Below are 17,650 nucleotides of genomic sequence, written 5' to 3' on the forward strand. Positions count from 1 at the left end.
TGAATTTTGCATACAGGCTTTTGTTTGAACATGTTTTCATCTCTCGTGGATAGCTACCTAGTAGTGGAGTTGATCGGTCACATGGGAAGTATATACTTAATATTTTTTTAGTGTCTGTTTAATTTTAATTTTAATTTTTTTGTCTGTTTAATTTTTAAAGAAAAACTGCGAATTTGTTTCCCAAAATAGCTGTATTGTTTGCAATTCCCATAAATACTGTATGAAGGTTTTAGTTTCTCTATATCATTTCCAGTATTTTATCAGGGCCTTTTTTTTCCTTGTTTAAGCCATTCTAGTATAGTAGTATCTTAATGTGGTTTTAATTGTATCTTCCTTAATGACCAATGGTGTCATATTCTTGTTGGCCATTCATTTATCTTTTGCAAGATGTCTGTTCAAATCTTTTGCCCACTTAAAAAATTATGTTTTTTAGTGTTCGTCGTGGCTCAATGGAAACAAATCTGACTAGTATCCATGAGGATGTAGGTTTGACCCCTGGCCTTGCTCAGTGGATTAAGGATCTGGCATTGCCATGAGCTGTGGTGTAAGTCACAGATGCAGCTTAGATCTGGCGTTGCTGTGGCTGTGGCTTAGGCCTGCGCCTATGGCTCCAATTTGACCCCTAGTCTGGGAACCTCCATATGCCACAGCTGCAGCTTTAAAAAGGTCAAAAAAAAAATTGTTTTTGTCTTACTGAGTTTTGTTGAATTCTTTTTTGGCTGCACCCACAGCATGCAGAAGTTCCCAGGTCAGCCCAGATCAGGGACTGAACCCGAGCCACAGCAGTGATAATGCCAGAGGGATCCTTTAGTCCCTAGGCCATCAGGGAACTCTCTGTTTTACTGAGTTTTAAAAGTTCTTGGAGTTCCTGCTGTGGTGCAACGGGATCAGCGGTGTCTAAGGAGCACTGGGATGCAGGTTCCATCCCCGGCCCTGCAGTGGGTTAACGATCTGGTGCTGTCACAGCTGAGGCTTGGTCTCAACTGCAGCTCAGATCTGATCCCTAACCTGGGAATTTTACATGCCTCGGGGCAGCCAAAAAGAAAAAAAAAAGTTCTTTAGGGAGTTCCCATTGTGGCTCAGTAGGTTAAGAATCAAACAAGTATGAAGATGAAGGTTCAATCCCTGGCCTCGTTCAGTGGGTTAAGGGTCTGGAATTGCAGCGAGCAGCAGTGTAAGTCACAGACAAGGCTGGGATCTGGTGTTGCTGTGGCTGTGGTGTAGGCTGGCAGCTGCAGCTCCAATTTGACCCCTAGTCTGGGAACTTCCATATGCCGTAGGTGTGGCCCTAAAAATTAAATAAATAAGTACATATATAAAAATTCTTTATACACCTGGATATAAGTCACTTGTCAGATACATGCTTTGCAAATACTTCCTTCCAGTCTGTGGTTTGCCTTTTCATTTGACCGGTGCAATTTTACATGTGTATGAATAGCTGTCCCCTTCAGATAAGCTCCAGATAAATCTGCATTTGCCTGACACCAGACACAATGCCAGGCATAGAGTACACGCTCACAGTACTGAGGAAATTCAGTGAATACAATCTGAAATCCCTCTCCATCTCTTTCTTTTAGGCCCACATGGCAGACTAGGCTTAATGTTCTGAAACATGAAGTATCTCCTGGGGCAATGCCAAGTAGGTCCGGGACTCATGTTTCAGGTAAGGCCTCTTGGGGGCCTCAAGATCTTAGGAGACTAGAATTTCAGCAGAGGGGCTTAGAGGTCTGGTTGGAAGAGGGATCTTGAAGTTGCATTTGCATAGAACTTCACTAATTTTACTTAGAGTGTATGTTTATCAGCTGTAGCTTGGTGATTGGGGCAGGGAAGCGCCAAGCAACCAAGCTGTTTTGGTGCCAAGGCTCTGTAGTCTTTGAGCCCAGTCTGCAGCTTGGCCTCCTGAGCCCCTGCCTGTTCCAAGAGAGACCATTAGAAGGCGCAAGGGCTTCGGTCCCGTTAGAGGCAAGGGAAAAACCGACTCCACACGCGGTGGATAAATTCTGGGGAGGCTTTCTTCAACGCCTGCAAGGAAAGCTCAGGGGTTTCGAGGGAGCTGACCGGGGCAGGCAAGAGGCCAGGACTGGGAGCAGCTGTTCACCATTCATTCATCACTGAACATGTATGAAGCCCCAAACGGACACAGTAGGTAAGAGCGTAAGAACTGTTCCTTGCATATGGAGGTTCCCAGGCTAGGGGTCGAATGTGAGCTGTAGCCACTGGTCTACACCAGAGCCACAGCAACGCGGGATCCGAGCCGCGTCTGCGACTTACACCACAGCTCACGGCAACGCCGGATCCTTAACCCGCTGAGAAAGGCCAGGGATCGAACCCGTAACCGCATGGTTCCTAGTTGGATTCGTTTTCGCTGCGCCACGACGGGAACTCCAATATCCAGACCCTTTTAACATTCCATTATCTAATCTGATCTCGTTCGATAAGAAGCAGGCCTTGCAGATAAGGAAGCCGAGATTCAGACGGGCAGGGACTCGCACTAGGTCACCTAGACTCCTTTAGGTCGTCTGTCGGTCCTGCCTGAAAAACTGGGTGGAGAGCTCCCGCTGCCGCCCTCAGTCACGTGATGCGAGAGCGGCTGAGAAGCCGCAGGGGCGCGCGCGGCCTCCGTAGTCGCGTCCGGGGCTGACCCACCTTGGCGTTCACCGCCCCCAGCCCAGCTCTGGTGTCACATGACCGGCTCTTAGGCAACATGGCGGCGGCCGTGGGGCAGAGCCGGGGCTGAGGGATCGCGAGTGCGGTGGGCTCCTACCGGGGGTGAAGGGTTCCTCAGCTGGGGGAGTAGGGGACTCGAACCTCAACCCATTCCTGTCCCCGACCTCACCGGGTTCCACTCGTCTCCTCCGCGCGGTGTGTCTGCCGGGGCGGGGACGCATGATAGAGCCCGGGTTCCATCCCCAGTGCTCTGGGCTTCGGGGCAAGCTCCTCCCGGTCTCCCGGCGCACCTGCTTTGCCTGGGTTCCCCCTCCATCCTCCTTTCTCCAGCCTCCTCCCCTCGCAGGGATCGTCAGTGGGACCGGAGCGCGGGCGGGCGCGACCCCCCGGGACCATGTCCGGGTCCGACTCCACGCCCTTCCTCAGCCAGGCGGATGACACGGATGACGGACCGGCGCCCGGCCTCCCGGGCTTGCCGGGGCCCATGGGGAACCCGAAGTCTGAGGATCCCGAGGTCCTGGACCGGGAGGGACTGCAGCGCATCACGGGCTTGTCTTCAGGCCGCTCGGCTCTCATAGTGGCGGTGCTGTGCTATATCAACCTCCTCAACTACATGGACCGCTTCACCGTGGCTGGTACTGACTTCAGGGAGAAAGTTAGAAGAGGGGAAGGGAGCGGGTTCCCGAAGGTGGGGCGGCCTCGGCCAGCCCATCCTGAGTCTTCTTCTTCCCAGGCGTCCTTCCGGACATCGAGCAGTTCTTCGACATCGGAGACGGTAGCTCCGGCCTCATTCAGACCGGTGAGTGGAGGTCCCTCCTGGGGGCACAGCAGATCTTTTATCTTGTCTACTCCAGTTCGGGCTGCATCCTGGCATGCCTGGGGAGTCATTTGTGCGAGGTACAGTGGCCAGAGGGCTGTGATTTTTGCCCTGAGGCGGTCCTGTTGAGTTAGGAGCCCGTATTTACAGAGAATTAAAGAGGGAGTCAGTTCATTGTCACGGTTAAGTCAGACCTGGGTTTCAATCTCAGCTTTCCAAGTAATGTGATCGCTGGCAAGGCTCTCAATCTCTCTAAGCCTCACTTTCCTTGTGGGTGAGATGGAGTTCGTAATAACCCAGCTCACCCCTTGGGACCGATGTGAGGGTTAGATGAGATAGTGCTGGTGACGGGCATAGAACAGTGTTGGAAAATGCTGGGCACCCAGTAAATAATGGCAGCAGAGAGTGTCTGGAAAGGGGAGAGGTGAGTTTTACTTGTTCAGAACTTGGGATTTGTGGGAGGGGCAAAGCCAGGGCCAAGTCTCTTTTCCTTCCTTCTCTCCTTCATTTCTGTGCAGATAGCAGGTGGAGGCCCTGGAGCTAATAACATCCAAAGAACTTGGCCAAACCTTTTACACCCATTGTCTTCTAATCCTTTTATCAGCCAAGGAATCCTTATTATTATTTTATAGAGGAAGTAGGTAGTATTATTTGCATTTATATAAAGAAACTGAGGCTTGGAGAAGAGTTAAGACTTGCCTGGGGTCACACAACAAAAGGAAGAAGAGGAGTTGGAAACCAGGTTTTGCAGTGTTTTTTTTTTTGTGGTTTTTTTTTGTTTTTTGTTTTTTTGCTGCCCTCCTGGCTGCTAAGGAACTGGAGGTATTTAAGCCAACGTTTCATGGAATGAAAATGAGATCATAGGTCCAGGTCTGCAAAGCTCTTAAAAGTTGTTGAGTTTAGGGGAGCTCCCATTTTGGCTCAGTGGAAATGAATCTGACTAGTATCCACGAGGATGTGGGTTTGACCCCTGACCTCACTCAGTGGGTTAAGGATCCGGTGTTGCTGTGAGCTGGGGTGTACGTCGCAGACAAGGCAGCTTGGATCTGGTGTTGCTGTGGCTGTGGCATAGGATGGCAGCTGCAGCTCCAACTCGACCTCTAGCCTGGGAACTTTCATATGCTGCAGATGCAACTCTAAAAAAAAAGAAAGAAAAAAAAAAAATTTTTTTTTTTGGTCTTTTCTTGGGCCGCTTCCGCGGCATATGGAGATTCCCAGGCTAGGGGTCTAATCGGAGCCGTAGCCACGGGCCTAAGCCAGAGCCACAGCAACGTGGGATCTGAGCCGTGTCTTTGACCTACACCACAGCTCACGGCAATGCCGGATCCTTCACCCACTGAGCAAGGCCAGGGATCGAACCCGCAACCTCATGGTTCCTAGTCAGATTCGTTAACCACTGCGCCACGACGGGAACTCCAAAAAGTTGTTGAGTTTAGATAAGAAACAGGTTTTTCTCAGCAGCCCCGTTCATGTTTTCATGCAACACAAGTGTGTTGAGCACCTGTTTTGTGCTGGGCAGTGACTGTTCAGTAAAAGAAGACAGAACAAATGTGGTAAAGAGAATGGATATGTGATGGATGGGAAGGTTTCTGAGCTGAAGGTGAAGGAGCTTAGTTAGGTCTGTGAAGCTCAGAGAAGAGGAGAGACCATTCCAGACAGTGAGAACAGCAGGTGCCCAAAGCCTTAAGATGGTATTGAACCTGGCAGTTGGACCTTTGGGAGGCAGCGAGGGATGAATGTGAGGTTGAGAAGGTAGCGAAGGGCCAGATCAGATAAGTGTGTTTTGGCCCAGATACGGAGTTTGGATTTTCTCGACTGGATGAGAGTGAGGCGTCAGCTGCACCATCCCTTCTACGGTGGAAGATTTGAAAGATGTTTCAGGAGTTCTCTTGTGGCTCAGGGGTGAAGAACCGATTAGTATCCCAGAGGATTTGGGTCCAATCCCCGGCCTCGCTAGGGTTAGGGATCTGGCGTTGCCATAAGCTGCAGCGTAGGTCACAGATATGGCTCGGATCTGGCATGGCTGCGGCTGTGACCAGCAGCTGCAGCTCCAATTGGACCCCTAGCCTAGGAACTTCCATATGCTGCAGGTGCACCCCTAAAAAAAAAAGACAAAAAAAAAAAGAATGATGTTTCAGATGGGGCCGGGCTCCCCGCTCCCTGCCACCACACTTAGGAAGCTGTGGTAGTTTCTGGGTTGGGAATTATTCCTGCCCCGCCCCTTCTCCCCTGAGCTGGGGTAGGGGTTGGGGTAGGGATACTGGGGCTGGGCTGTGACTCTCTGCTTCCCCCCAGTGTTCATCTCCAGTTACATGGTGTTGGCACCTGTGTTTGGCTACCTGGGTGACAGGTACAATCGGAAGTATCTCATGTGCGGGGGCATTGCCTTCTGGTCCTTGGTGACACTGGGGTCATCCTTCATCCCCAAAGAGGTGAGGTCCCACACTGGCTCCTGCTTCTGCCCCCCACCCCACCCCCGCCTCCTCCATCAGTCTTTGCTGCTGTTCTTTGGAGTCACTGAAGACAGGACCAAGGGAGCTTGTGCAATTTCCTTGGTCCAACTTCTATCTCCTGCTTGCCTGAGTTATCCGCCTATCCCCTCCTCTCCCCTTTTATTCCAGAACCTTCTTCCGTCCGTCATCCCTTCTCCCCCTGACCATTGACTCTTCCCACTGCATACTTAAAACACTCAGGTTTCTCTGCCATGAGAAGGACCTTATCTGGACCGCCCTCTATCCATCTTCCTCTTCCCGAAAGGCCCCCTGGACTAGCTCCAGTCTGGGTGAAAGAGCAGCCAGAAGGAAGCTCTTCTTTTGCCTGCCCTTCCTCTCCTCCCTCTCCCCCCTTGAGCACTGCTGGTTAACCTGCCCCCACCTGGCCACTGCCAAAGTCAACAGCGCCCTCTCAATTGCTAACCGTAGCTCCTATTTCCTTGTCCTGTTGTTGCTAGACCTCCTGAGAGCCTCTGGCTCTGTTGACCCACTTCTTCCTTCCAGAAACTCCCTTCACTTTCCTCGATGCCCCTCTTCTGGTGTGTGTCCTGCCTCCCTAGCTCTTGCATCTTTGCCCCTTTGAAATCTCCTCTGTCTGTTGTTCTCACTCTCTGCCCTTGGACTCTGTCTCCTCTGCCCCAGACACAAGATAGGCTCATTGGGCAATTGTGCCTTGTCCTGAGCTTCTGGTGTCCTTGGGAGACGAATAAACCCCCACCTAAGATCATTATTCACTATTGGGGTGTCTTGGGTGGGTTGGGCAAGACAGAAGTTAAGATTGACTTGTGCACCTGCTGGGTGCAAGGTGATGAAGCATCCTTTGGTTGTCCAGTTCTCACACTAGTTATGTGAACAGTTGTTATTATTCCCCTTTTGCAGATAAGGAAACAGAGGCTCAGAGAGGTTAAGTTGCTTTCTCAAAGTCACAGCTAGTACGTAGTGGAGCCAGGATTCAAGCTCAGGTCTGTTTGATTTGAAAACCCAGGCCTCTCCTGCCATCCCCGCCACCTTCTCAGAGCTGGCTGGTGAGGTTGGCCGGGAGGCTGGCCGCCAGGTGGGGTGCCACTTCCCCCGTGTCTCGTTCCCCAGCGATTCTGGCTGCTCCTCCTGACCCGGGGCCTGGTGGGGGTTGGGGAGGCCAGTTACTCCACCATCGCGCCCACCCTCATCGCTGACCTCTTCGTGGCAGACCAGCGGAGTCGGATGCTCAGCGTGTTCTACTTTGCCATCCCGGTGGGCAGGTGAGGGGACCTCGGGCGTGGCGGGGAGGCAGAAGGGCTTTGCCTGGGATGTGACTGACCAGCTGTCTCTCCCCAACCCACTGCAGTGGTCTGGGTTACATCGCAGGCTCCAAAGTGAAAGATGTGGCCGGGGACTGGCACTGGGCTCTGAGGGTGAGTCTGGTCACAGCCTGGGAGAAGCTCAATAATATGCTCATTGATGCCTCCTTTTCTACCTTCAAACATCCAGTTTTTAAGGCAGTGCTCACTCTAGCCAAGCCTGCAGGAAGCCTAGCTGCCCTCACCATGAAGCCATATGATAGACCAAACTCTTGGTTGCAGATGACAAAAAACCCATTGTAAAACTGTAAGCCCTCAAATGGGACTGTATTGGCTCTCATAATAGAAAGTCCCCAGGTGCGCTTCAGGTGCAGCTGGATCCAGGACTCCCCCTGTCACAACTCTGCTTTCCTGTTTGTTATTGTCCTTCTCGAGGAAGTGAAAGCTCCATGTGTTTAACTTCCCATTTAGAAACTTGAGAACCCTGGATCCTTGAGCAATAGTCCTGGGTGGTGTCTGATTAGACGAACATGGGTCATATGCCTGCCACTGAATCTGCCTTCGAGGCCTGGGAGATGTACATGACTCTCGCTGGCCAAGTCTGGGTTACAAGCCGCACCCTATTTGAACCATGTGGGTTGAGAGAAGTGGGCGAATATTAGGGTACTGTTACCAAAGAGGGAACAGTTAGGCTTGCAGAAACCCCAGTGGCAGGGGCCTTGCAGGGGCCCTAGCGGCATTCGCCCCCGCCCCCCAGTCACAAGTTCAGCTTCCTTGAGCAGGCACTCGCTAGGAGTTTGAGGTCTTGGGGCCTGAGTTGCCTTTGTATATCCACACATTCTCTCGGCCCCTACGGTTGAGTGTTGCCCAGTCTCTGCTTTTTCTGAAGCCCGCTCTTTCCCCAGGTGACTCCAGGTCTAGGAGTGCTGGCCGTTGTACTGCTGTTCCTGGTAGTACGGGAGCCACCAAGGGGAGCCGTGGAGCGCCACTCAGACTCACCACCCCTGAACCCCACCTCATGGTGGGCAGATCTGAGGGCTCTGGCCAGAAAGTGAGTTTCATTTGTTGCTAGCACAACATGGGAGGCCCCCCCTTGGGGGCACCAGGGTCTACTTTGAGATTTAAGTGGGTGTGGTCTTTGTTCAGTTTGCTGTCAGCTGGCTCTACCCCACTGCCAGGAATTTGGCCGCTACTGCCCCCTTGTGGCCTATGCTTGAATTACAGGCCCAGATTCTTGGGAGCCAGGTCAGCCTGCATAACCAAGTGCCCTGACTATTCACATAAGCCAGGGGAGTTCCCTGGTGGTTCAGTGGCTTAAGGATCCAGCATTGTCACTGCTGTGGCTCTGGTTACTGCCCTGACCTGGGAACTTCCTCATACTGTGGTTGTGGCCAAAAAATTTTTTTTAATCAGCCTGGAAGGGAGAACAGAAGTCCCTGATCCCGATACCTCAGTGGAGTCTGACTTCCTCCCTCCTAATTGTCTGCAGTCCTAGTTTCATCCTGTCCTCCCTCGGCTTCACTGCTGTGGCCTTTGTTACGGGCTCCCTGGCTCTTTGGGCTCCTGCTTTCTTGCTGCGTTCCCGTGTGGTCTTGGGTGAGACCCCACCCTGCCTTCCTGGAGACTCCTGCTCTTCCTCTGACAGGTACCCAGATGGGGGCTGGGCTGGGTGGCCTGCAGATGGCAGGGGATGAGGTGGCGCGTCTGGGATTCAGACTCAGGCAAGGAGAGTTTGGATCCTTTGTCTGCAAGCTACTTCCTCCCCCCGAGTGTCAGTTTCCCAGTCTGGGAAATGGGTGCCCTCCTCTTGGAGTGTTGCGAACATGGGGTGCTGTGCCTGGACAGACCTGGTCATGAGGGTGGCCGAGATGGACCATCTTTCTCTCTGGGCCATGGGGGGTGAGGCCAGGGGGCTTTGCGGGCAGAGGGACTAGCCCCCCCTTCTCCCCCTCCCCCCAGCCTCATCTTCGGGCTCATCACCTGCCTCACCGGGGTCCTGGGTGTGGGCCTGGGCGTGGAGATCAGCCACCGCCTCCGCCGCTCCAACCCCCGGGCTGACCCGCTCGTTTGCGCTGCTGGCCTCCTGGGCTCCGCACCCTTCCTCTTCCTGTCACTTGCCAGTGCCCGTGGTAGCATCGTGGCCACCTATGTGAGTAACCAGCAGGTGTCTGAGGGGGCCTTCTGGGTCCAGGGTGGAGGAACAGTGCCCTGGGGCAGGACCAGGATCAGAGCCAACTCTGAAGGGGAAACACCTGGCTCTGGGTCTCAGCTCTGGCGCTTCTTAAGTGTTTGACATGGGGCAAGTGCCTTAACCTCTCTGGGCTCCGTTCCGTCTGCAGTAACATGGGAGTCATTGGTAGCACCTGCCTCCTGGGGGTGTCGCGAGGGTTAAGCGAGCTAAGAGGTGGGCCTGGTACCCGGCGACCCTCCGTGTGTCTGCCTTGCGACGAGCCTAGTGCCCCACCTCTGGTCCCTCTCCCTCACGGCCTACCTCCCATCGCCCAGATTTTCATTTTTATTGGAGAGACCCTGCTGTCCATGAACTGGGCCATCGTGGCTGACATTCTGCTGGTGAGTAAGGGCGCCGTGCTCCAGGGTTACCCCAGAGGCTGATGGGAGCAGGGAGCGGGGGCCAGGAGGCCCCACTTGCCTTGAATGCCTTGAATGCCCTTCTTCAAAACCCAGCCCTGGGAGTTCCCATTGTGGCTCAGTGGTTAACGAATTGGACTAGGAACCATGAGGTTGCAGGTTCGATCCCTGGCCTTGCTCAGTGGGTTAAGGATCCGGCGTTGCCATGAGCTGTGGTGTAGATTGCAGACGTGGCTGGGATCCCACATTGCTGTGGCTCTGGTGTAGGCCGGCGGCTACAGCTCCAATTAGACCCCTAGCCTGGGAATCTCCATATGCCGTGGGAAGCAGCCCTAGAAAAGGCAAAAAGACAAAAAAAAAAACCCCAAAAAACAAAAAAAAAAAACAGCCCTGGACTGAGCGCAGAGTCCAGCTCCTGGTGGGCCCAGAGTCTGGGCCTGCCCTACCCGTTATGCCAGCCACACCTCTGGGCTGGGCTTCACCTGACCTCGGCCCAGGCTGAGCCTTGACCCTGTCCTCGCCCTCCGCCCCCTGCCCCTCTCCCCGCCAGTACGTGGTGATCCCCACACGACGCTCCACTGCCGAAGCCTTCCAGATCGTGCTGTCCCACCTGCTGGGTGACGCCGGGAGCCCCTACCTCATTGGCTTGGTGAGCACAGCCCCTCCACCAGGCCTGGGGTCAGGCTCGGGGGACCCTGTATTATTTCTAGCACCGGCCAGTGGCCAGAGGTCTGGGCACAGGTCGCATGAGAGGGTCTGGCCCTAGTGAGGCACCGGAGTCCCCTGGGCCCCGTCACCCATCACCTCCAATCCTCAGCGAGTCGGACAGATTTCCACGAGGGAGGCCCCTGGAGGTCCAGGCCTAAGTCTTCATTCTTCGGGAACTTGGGGGCTCCCTCTGCTTGGCTCTTTCTCCTGACGTTTCTTTCCTTGTCTCCCCACAGATCTCCGACCGCCTCCGCCGGGGCTGGCCCCCCTCCTTCTTGTCCGAGTTCCGGGCCCTGCAGTTCTCGCTCATGCTCTGCGCCTTTGTGGGGGCGCTGGGCGGCGCCGCCTTCCTGGGCACCGCCGTCTTCATTGAGGGCGACCGCCGGCGGGCCCAGCTGCACGTGCAGGGTCAGTGGGGCCTCCCCTCTGTCTGTCCACAGCCCCTCGTCTAACTTCATGATGCCCCCTGCTTGTCTGTCCGTCTGTCCGCCCGCCTGGCCCTGTGTCCATAGCCCTCCTGTTCCTCGGGCGTCGCGTCTGCCTGTTCCACGAGCTGATGCCCCTCTGTGTCCGCGGCGCGGGTGGCTCTGCTGCCCCGTCCATCTGCCCCTGCCTGTGTGTCCCCTTCCTGGCCCTGTGTCTGTCTGTGCATCCAGCCCTGGCTCTGCTCCCTTTCCCGACAGGTCTGTTGTTTGAGGCCGGGCCTGCCGATGACCGAATCGTGGTACCCCAGCGGGGCCGATCCACCCGGGTCCCCGTGTCCAGTGTGCTCATCTGAGGGGGGGTCACCGCTTGCTACCTGCACACCCACCACGGCTGGCCCCGGGCCCACCCAGGAGGGGCCTGGGCCCAAGCTCTCAGCCTGGCCCATTTCTTAGGAGGGGCTTGGCCCATGTTCCGGCTCCCACGCACTACATGGGGAGCCAAGAGGGGATGTTCCCCATCCCCACTGGAGCAGCCCCAGGGGCTCGGTGCTATTTGTAACTGAATAAAATTTGTAGCCAGACCCCAAGTGCCTGCTGGAGTCTCTCTGGGTGCTAGTGACCTCTGACCTCTGGATGGCAGGGGACGCCCCCCTTTCTAGACCCAGTTTTCCAGTGGCCGTTGGGTCACTCCTGTGGCGCCTTGGGCAAATCCCTGTCCTTCTGGGCTGGTGAACGAGGGGGTGGAGTGAGCTGGCTCGTGTGACCATGAGTCACGCCCATGTCTTCCCTGGAGCCCGCCCGCCCGCCCTTGGCAGGCTGGCCAGGGCGAGGTTGGGGTGGGCACTGCCCTGTGCCCCTCAGAGGTCCCGCTGTCTGAGCCTCCCTCCTCGCTGCCTCCTTGAGCCCCGGCTGTGGAGGCCACGGCGGCCACAGCCTGCAAGTATCTTCCCCTCCTCTCCCTGCTGTGAGCTGCCTCTTGTCCGGAGACCAGCAGACCCTTCTGGAGGGCCCGGGGGTGGGGGTGGTGGCTCCTGAGGCCTCCTTCCCCTCCCCTCTGGCTAGGTGGGGGTGGGAAGGGGGCGGGTGCAGCCGGCTGAGGAGCCCTGATGATTTCCTGCCCTCACCCGGCGTTTACCACAGCTTCCTGCCGCGGGCAGGCAGGCAGGCAGGCAGGCGGGCAGGCGCTGAGAGAGGCGGGCGCAGAGCCCAGGGGCAGGTACGGCTGGGGCGCAGGGTCTGTATAGGGGCGCCTGGTGCCCCAGACTCCAGCCCAGCCTGGCCTGACCTCCCTGGGGTCAAGGGCCTTCCAGAGCCGGTGCTGCCGCCCACTCAGCCCATTGAGGGGAGGGGGCGCGGCTGCCCCTCTACCAGGCTCCCAGCCTGGTGCCCGCCTGGCCCCTGCCCCTTTGCTGGCCTGGCCCTCGCCCTGCAGCAGCTCTGCTCTTGAGGGCTGTGCAGCGAGCAGCTAGGCCAGGTCCAAGCCCCCTCCTGCAGATGGAGGCGGTCAGCCTGATCCCCTACGCGCTGGGCCTCCTGCTGCTGCCCCTCTTGGCCGTGTTGCTGATGGCACTGTGTGTGCGTTGCCGAGAGCTGCCGGGTGAGTGGGTGCTGGTGGGGTTATTGGATGCCCAGACACCCCCCACCTCCAGGGATCCTCACCCCACTCCCCAACCCCTTCATCCCTCTTTAATCGTCTCTAACTGTTTCGGAGACGCCGAGCGCCCCAGGGTCCCTCTCCCTCTGCCCCCGTCACTCCCTTTTCCTGCCTCACCAGCCCTCTCTTCCCCAGGCTCATATGACACTGCTGCCCCCGATAGGTGAGTCTGCCCAGTTGACCCAGTGTGTGTGTCTCCCTCAATACCCACTGTGGGCCTGAGGGGACTGGGGCGGGGGCTGGGGCCTCTGGCAGCCACTTAGCCAAGCCGTGTCTCTCCCGCTAGTTTGACCCCAAGTAGCATCGTGATCAAGCGGCCTCGTAAGTACATGGCGGGGCCCCTCCTTCGGGTGTGGGGAGAGGGTCCCCTGGCGCCGGAGAGTATGTGCCTTTGTTTAGTTCCCCCCATGGCTGCCCACATGGCCTTGACCTGAGCTGGGGGTGGGGAGGAGATGGGGGCACCCCAGGGCCCAGGGGTGTTGGGGGTCAGTCTGCCCTTTGAGGCCTTGACTCGGGTAAAGGGCGTGATGTTTGGAGTCATTTCTTCAGCTTGGTCCTGTGTCCTCAGCCACACTTGCCCCCTGGCCACCAGCCACTTCCTACCCGCCTATGACCTCCTACCCACCCCTGAGCCAGCCAGATCTGCTCCCCATCCCGTAAGTAGCCTCTCCCCCTCTGAATCCTCCTTTGCGGCCCCTCGCTTCCTTGGAATGGGGGCCTCAGCCTGTCGCAGTCCCTCTTGCCCAAGAGCCCCACTCCAGCATGACCACTGACCTTTGACTCCTAGGCGATCCCCGCAGCCCCCCGGAGGCTCCCACCGCATGCCTTCTTCCCGGCAGGACTCAGATGGTGGTAAGCGGGGCGCGGGGCCCAGGGGCTGGGGCCGGGCAGAGGCCAGGCCCGCCTGAGCTGAGTCGATTTCCCTCTCGCGCTCTCTCGGCAGCCAACAGTGTGGCCAGCTACGAGAACGAGGGTGCGTCTGCGATCCTGGCGGCCCTGGCTGGGAGGAGGCCAGGGCCCGCCCTGGGCTCTGCTGACCCTGTGTCGTTCCCCCCAGAGCCAGTCTGTGAGGATGCGGACGAAGACGAGGATGAAGAAGACTATCACAACGAGGGCTACTTGTGAGTGGCCAGGTGGGAGGTAGGGGCTGAGGCCGGGGGGGTCCTTGCTCACCCCATCCTTGACTTTCCTCAGGGTGGTGCTTCCCGACAGCGTCCCAGCCACCGGTGCCACGGTCCCAGCAGCTCCTGCGTCCAACAAGCCCGGCCTCCGAGACAGCGCCTTCTCCAGTGAGTTTGCCGTCTGACCACCCCCTGCCCCTCTGGCCTGCGAGCCCTTGGCTCTTCCCTCTCCTCCTGGATGCCTGCTCCCCCTCCATTTTCTCTCTTCTCTCTTTCTGGCACGTCTGTCCTTCAGATAGGGGACTTCCGGCTCCCATCTTCTGATTTTCTTGCCATTTCTCTCCTCTTTCCTTGTTGTCTTTTCCCTTTCTTGTCTGTGAGATTTCCTTGACTTGATTCTTCTTTGGACTCTATGCTTTTATTTTGTCTGGCCTGTCCAAAACCTTTCTTCGTCTCTGAATGTTCCTTTTTCATAGCCTCCTGTTCTTGTTTCACGAAGGCAATAACATCTCATAATTCAATAAGGATGTTGATTGTAGGTGGTCTTCTGGGGGGGTTATGGGGGTTCGTTTTCTTCTGCTTCCTGGATTGTTTTAATTTCCCTTGGGCTGCTTTTCTCTCATTTTAGTCTCATCCTGCCTGTTAGAGGCTTTTCTCAAGGTCTCATCATCATTAGTGCCCTGTTACCCGCCTTTCTGTCTCTCCTGCATTCTCTCTCGACTTGTTTTGGGCCATCACGTCCACACCCGGCTTCATTTGCCATCCAGATTCCTAACTCACCTCCTCTCTCCTGAGCCCCAGACTTCTCTGTCCAAGGGCTTATATTCACTTATATCCATTCACTCATTCATTCATCCATCATATTTCCTGGGTGCCTGGATATAATCATCATATTTCCTGGGTGACTGTATTTCTTATTTATCATGAAGTACAGTCATGATAAATAAGAGCTGACATTGTCGAGGGCGTCCTATGTGCCCCGCTAAGAGTGTTATGTGTTTTAATGTATTACTATTAAACCACGCAATTCCCAGCTGCTTTGGAGCCTGGCCCTTCCCCGCCTGGCCCTCTTTTGCCCCATCGGTACAGTTATTTTTTTTTTAACAGAAGCTTGGCAGCCCTTCCTGTACCACAGGCCCTGTTTTAATTCACTGCTTTAGTTTTCACGACGCCTCAGTGGGTACCATTCCTCACCCTATTTTACAGGTGAGAAAACTGAGGCCCAGAGAAGTGAGGTAGCTTGTCTGAGGTTACACAGTAAGTTAAAGCTGGAGTTGGACTTGAACCTGGGCAGTCTGGTTTGGAAGCCTGCCTCGTCTACATCCTCGTGGAGAAATAAGTCAGCACGAATAAAATGCCGTCAATGGCGACAGGTGCTAGGAAGGCACAAGGACAGGAGAGGGGGTCTGGGCAGGCCTGGCTGAGGAGGAAGGGCAGCGGGGCTAATGGCGCCTTTAAGTGAGCCCAGCCCTGGGTATTGTTTTCTTTACACATGGCACCCAGCCTCATCACCCTGAGCTGCTCCCCAACCTGGAGGACATGCTAGGGGGTCATCTGGAGGTCTGCTGTCTCTTCTCCCACAATTCTATTCCCTCTAGTCGGTTTTGACCAAGGTATCCTACTTTCCTCCATTGCCACCAGCATCACCCGTCCAAACTGCCCTCCCCCCATCCCCTCTGGGACTGACTGTGGGGATGGTCTCTGGGGGCAGGGGGTATCTGTGTGTAGGAGTCTCGTTGGCCTGGTCACGTGGAAAGTCTTTGGTGGCTGCGGTTGGGAGTCTCGGGGTGTCTGGACTTGGGGGCTCTGGGTAACAGTGCTGGGGGCACTGGTGCTTTTGCTACAGTGGAGTCCGGGGAAGATTACGTGAACGTTCCTGAAAGTGAGGAGAGTGCAGATGCGTCTCTGAGTGAGTGGCTGGGCCCCCCGGCGCCCTCCTGGGGTCTACCTTCCCTGCCTCACCCTCATCCCCACGCTTACCCCAGCCCTGGGGATGCCCACAGCCCCCTCTGTGACTCCCTCACCCTCTGATTGGGTGTCCTCCTCTCTCACCCTCAATGGGGCCTGCCGCCCTTTGGGTATGGCCGTCCCTCCTTCTGACCTGTCTCCACAGATGGGAGCCGGGAGTATGTGAACGTGTCCCAGGAGCTACAGCCCGTGGCCAAGACCAAGCCTGGTGTGTGTTGGGGGGATGTGGGGCAGACACTGGGGGAGCTGCCTCTGCGGAGGTGGGGTGGGGATTGCCAGCTGGAGACCAACCTCCACTTCCCTCACAGCCACCCTGCGTTCCCAGGAGGTGGAGGATGAAGAAGCTCCAGATTACGAGAATCTGCAGCTTAACTGAGGGCCTGGTGAGAGGCCCCGCCCAGCGCAGCCCTGCCCTGAGCTTTCGGGCCCTCGACCTTCCCTGCCCTTCCCGCCATCTCAGCCCTCTCCTCTCCGACCTCTAGCAGCCTCCTGACCTCATCACCCCTCCCTCTCTCTCTGTCCTATTGTGTTTCAGTGTGCCTGTTCCGGAACCAGCCTTGCCCAGGAGTGCTGAGCCCAGCAGCTGGCAGTGGCTTTGTAGAGCCCCACCCTGCCCCGGCTCCAGCCTGACAACAGTCTGAGAATTTTCCCCCTAACTTATTGTCACTTCGGGGTCCAGTCCATGTGGCCCCAATACTCCGCACCTTCTGACGCAGCCTGAGAATGAAGTACCCTGGCCCCAGCCCTACTCTGTAATAGAATAAAGGCTGGTGTGGACTGCAGTGATCTTGGCTTTGAGGGGGGTGCCTAGTGGGTCAGAGTCGGAGCGAGGGTGGGCGGGGTCTGGGAGGGTCTGTGTGCGCATGCGCGCATGCGTGTTTCTGGGTCTCCGGCCTCACATGCTCCCGGGTCCCTGACTGGGTGTGTGTGTAATTGAACGAAGCGTGGGACACGTCACCTCACGAGTGAGGCAGTTCCAACCCCGGCTGGGCCTTCTGGGGCTCTGACATGTCTCTCCACGAGCTAGTCCTCGGAAGGGAAGCACTGGGTGGGCGTCTAGAGGAGACCATTCCCTGCTGGCCCCCAGTTTCTCCCTCTTCAAAACAAGCGGGTGGACTTGACAACCACAAACGGCTTTCTTAGGGCCTACATTTTGTGGTTCTTAATAAAACAGAACTTTAAAAATTGCCTCCGCAACTGAAAAAGTTAATGGACAGTAACGTCCTCTTCAGACTTGTCGTGCAGGCGGCTCCCCTGGGGGTTTGGCTAAAATGCAAACTCTGCTTCAGTCCAGCTGGGATGGAGCCTGAGACTCTGCGTTTCAAAGGAGCGCCCGACTGGTTCTGCTGCTGCTCCGAGACGCCCGCCCCACCCCCCCATCCCCAGTAGCAGGGTCTGGAGGACATCCTGGTCGTTGTGACTGGTTCCGACGCGAGCAAGTGACCACCTGGCCAGAGTGAGGCCCAGCGCTGGACATGGGCAGCAAATGTCAGGAAGAAGCAGCTCTTTCTGTTCACGGCAGTCGTGCAGCTGGGGAATGTGGTCCTTGGGGCCCATGCCTGGAGTGCCTCCTGAGAATGATGGAGGAGAAACAGCCCGGAGGCGGGCAGGGCTGGCCGGCTTCCTGGTGGTGTCAGAACACCTGGATCCAGTCACACCTGAAGCAAGATAGCCCCTCAGACTTCAGTTACTCGGGCCAATAAATGACCAGTTTTCTTCCATCGCCTTGACTTGGGGTTTGTGTCGCATACAACCAGAGTAGTCCTGAGTGAGACGCAAAGTTGTTGGCATCCTCTGTGGGCACCAAAGGTAATAGAAACAGCTCCCTTGTGGAGTGCCTGCCGCATTTCCATGCTTCTGTAGTCGTTGTCACGCCCCTTGTTGTGGATTATTGTGCGTTTCCCGGTTTTGTGAGGAAACAGGCTCGCA

General features: G+C 56.2%; 2 protein-coding genes across 11 annotated transcripts; both read left to right on the forward strand.

Annotated features, from left to right (window-relative positions):
• The first annotated feature begins 1,875 nt into the window (after positions 1–1,875).
• SPNS1 (SPNS lysolipid transporter 1, lysophospholipid) lies at positions 1,876–11,559 on the forward strand. 8 transcript variants are annotated; one of them, XM_047780221.1, is made up of 13 exons: positions 1,876–2,146; positions 3,094–3,302; positions 3,401–3,466; positions 5,780–5,916; positions 7,066–7,217; positions 7,304–7,370; positions 8,162–8,307; positions 8,746–8,901; positions 9,216–9,405; positions 9,762–9,827; positions 10,396–10,494; positions 10,790–10,961; positions 11,237–11,559. In XM_047780221.1, exons 1-13 carry the CDS (start codon positions 2,118–2,120, stop codon positions 11,329–11,331), a joined length of 1,584 nt encoding a protein of 527 aa, XP_047636177.1. In that variant the 5' UTR covers positions 1,876–2,117; the 3' UTR covers positions 11,332–11,559. The 8 variants fall into 8 exon arrangements, with proteins under 8 accessions (XP_047636177.1, XP_047636176.1, XP_047636178.1 ...); XM_047780222.1 differs by lacking the exon at positions 1,876–2,146 and adding an exon at positions 2,546–2,862; XM_047780223.1 differs by lacking the exon at positions 1,876–2,146 and adding an exon at positions 2,546–2,862 and having other exon boundaries at positions 3,098–3,302.
• Positions 11,560–11,677: 118 nt separating this feature from the next.
• On the forward strand, positions 11,678–17,442 carry LAT (linker for activation of T cells). Of its 3 annotated transcripts, XM_047780230.1 has the most exons (12): positions 11,678–12,575; positions 12,768–12,795; positions 12,919–12,953; positions 13,201–13,288; positions 13,420–13,484; positions 13,576–13,605; positions 13,690–13,753; positions 13,827–13,921; positions 15,600–15,662; positions 15,867–15,929; positions 16,030–16,104; positions 16,257–17,442. In XM_047780230.1, the coding sequence occupies exons 1-11, from the start codon at positions 12,473–12,475 to the stop codon at positions 16,095–16,097; spliced, it is 702 nt and encodes a 233-aa protein (XP_047636186.1). In that variant the 5' UTR covers positions 11,678–12,472; the 3' UTR covers positions 16,098–16,104; positions 16,257–17,442. The 3 variants fall into 3 exon arrangements, with proteins under 3 accessions (XP_047636186.1, XP_047636185.1, XP_047636187.1); XM_047780229.1 differs by having other exon boundaries at positions 13,576–13,753; XM_047780231.1 differs by lacking the exon at positions 13,576–13,605.
• The last annotated feature ends 208 nt before the right edge of the window (positions 17,443–17,650 follow it).

This window comes from Phacochoerus africanus, chromosome 5, assembly GCF_016906955.1.
Source record: "Phacochoerus africanus isolate WHEZ1 chromosome 5, ROS_Pafr_v1, whole genome shotgun sequence".
NCBI lineage: Eukaryota > Metazoa > Chordata > Mammalia > Artiodactyla > Suidae > Phacochoerus > Phacochoerus africanus.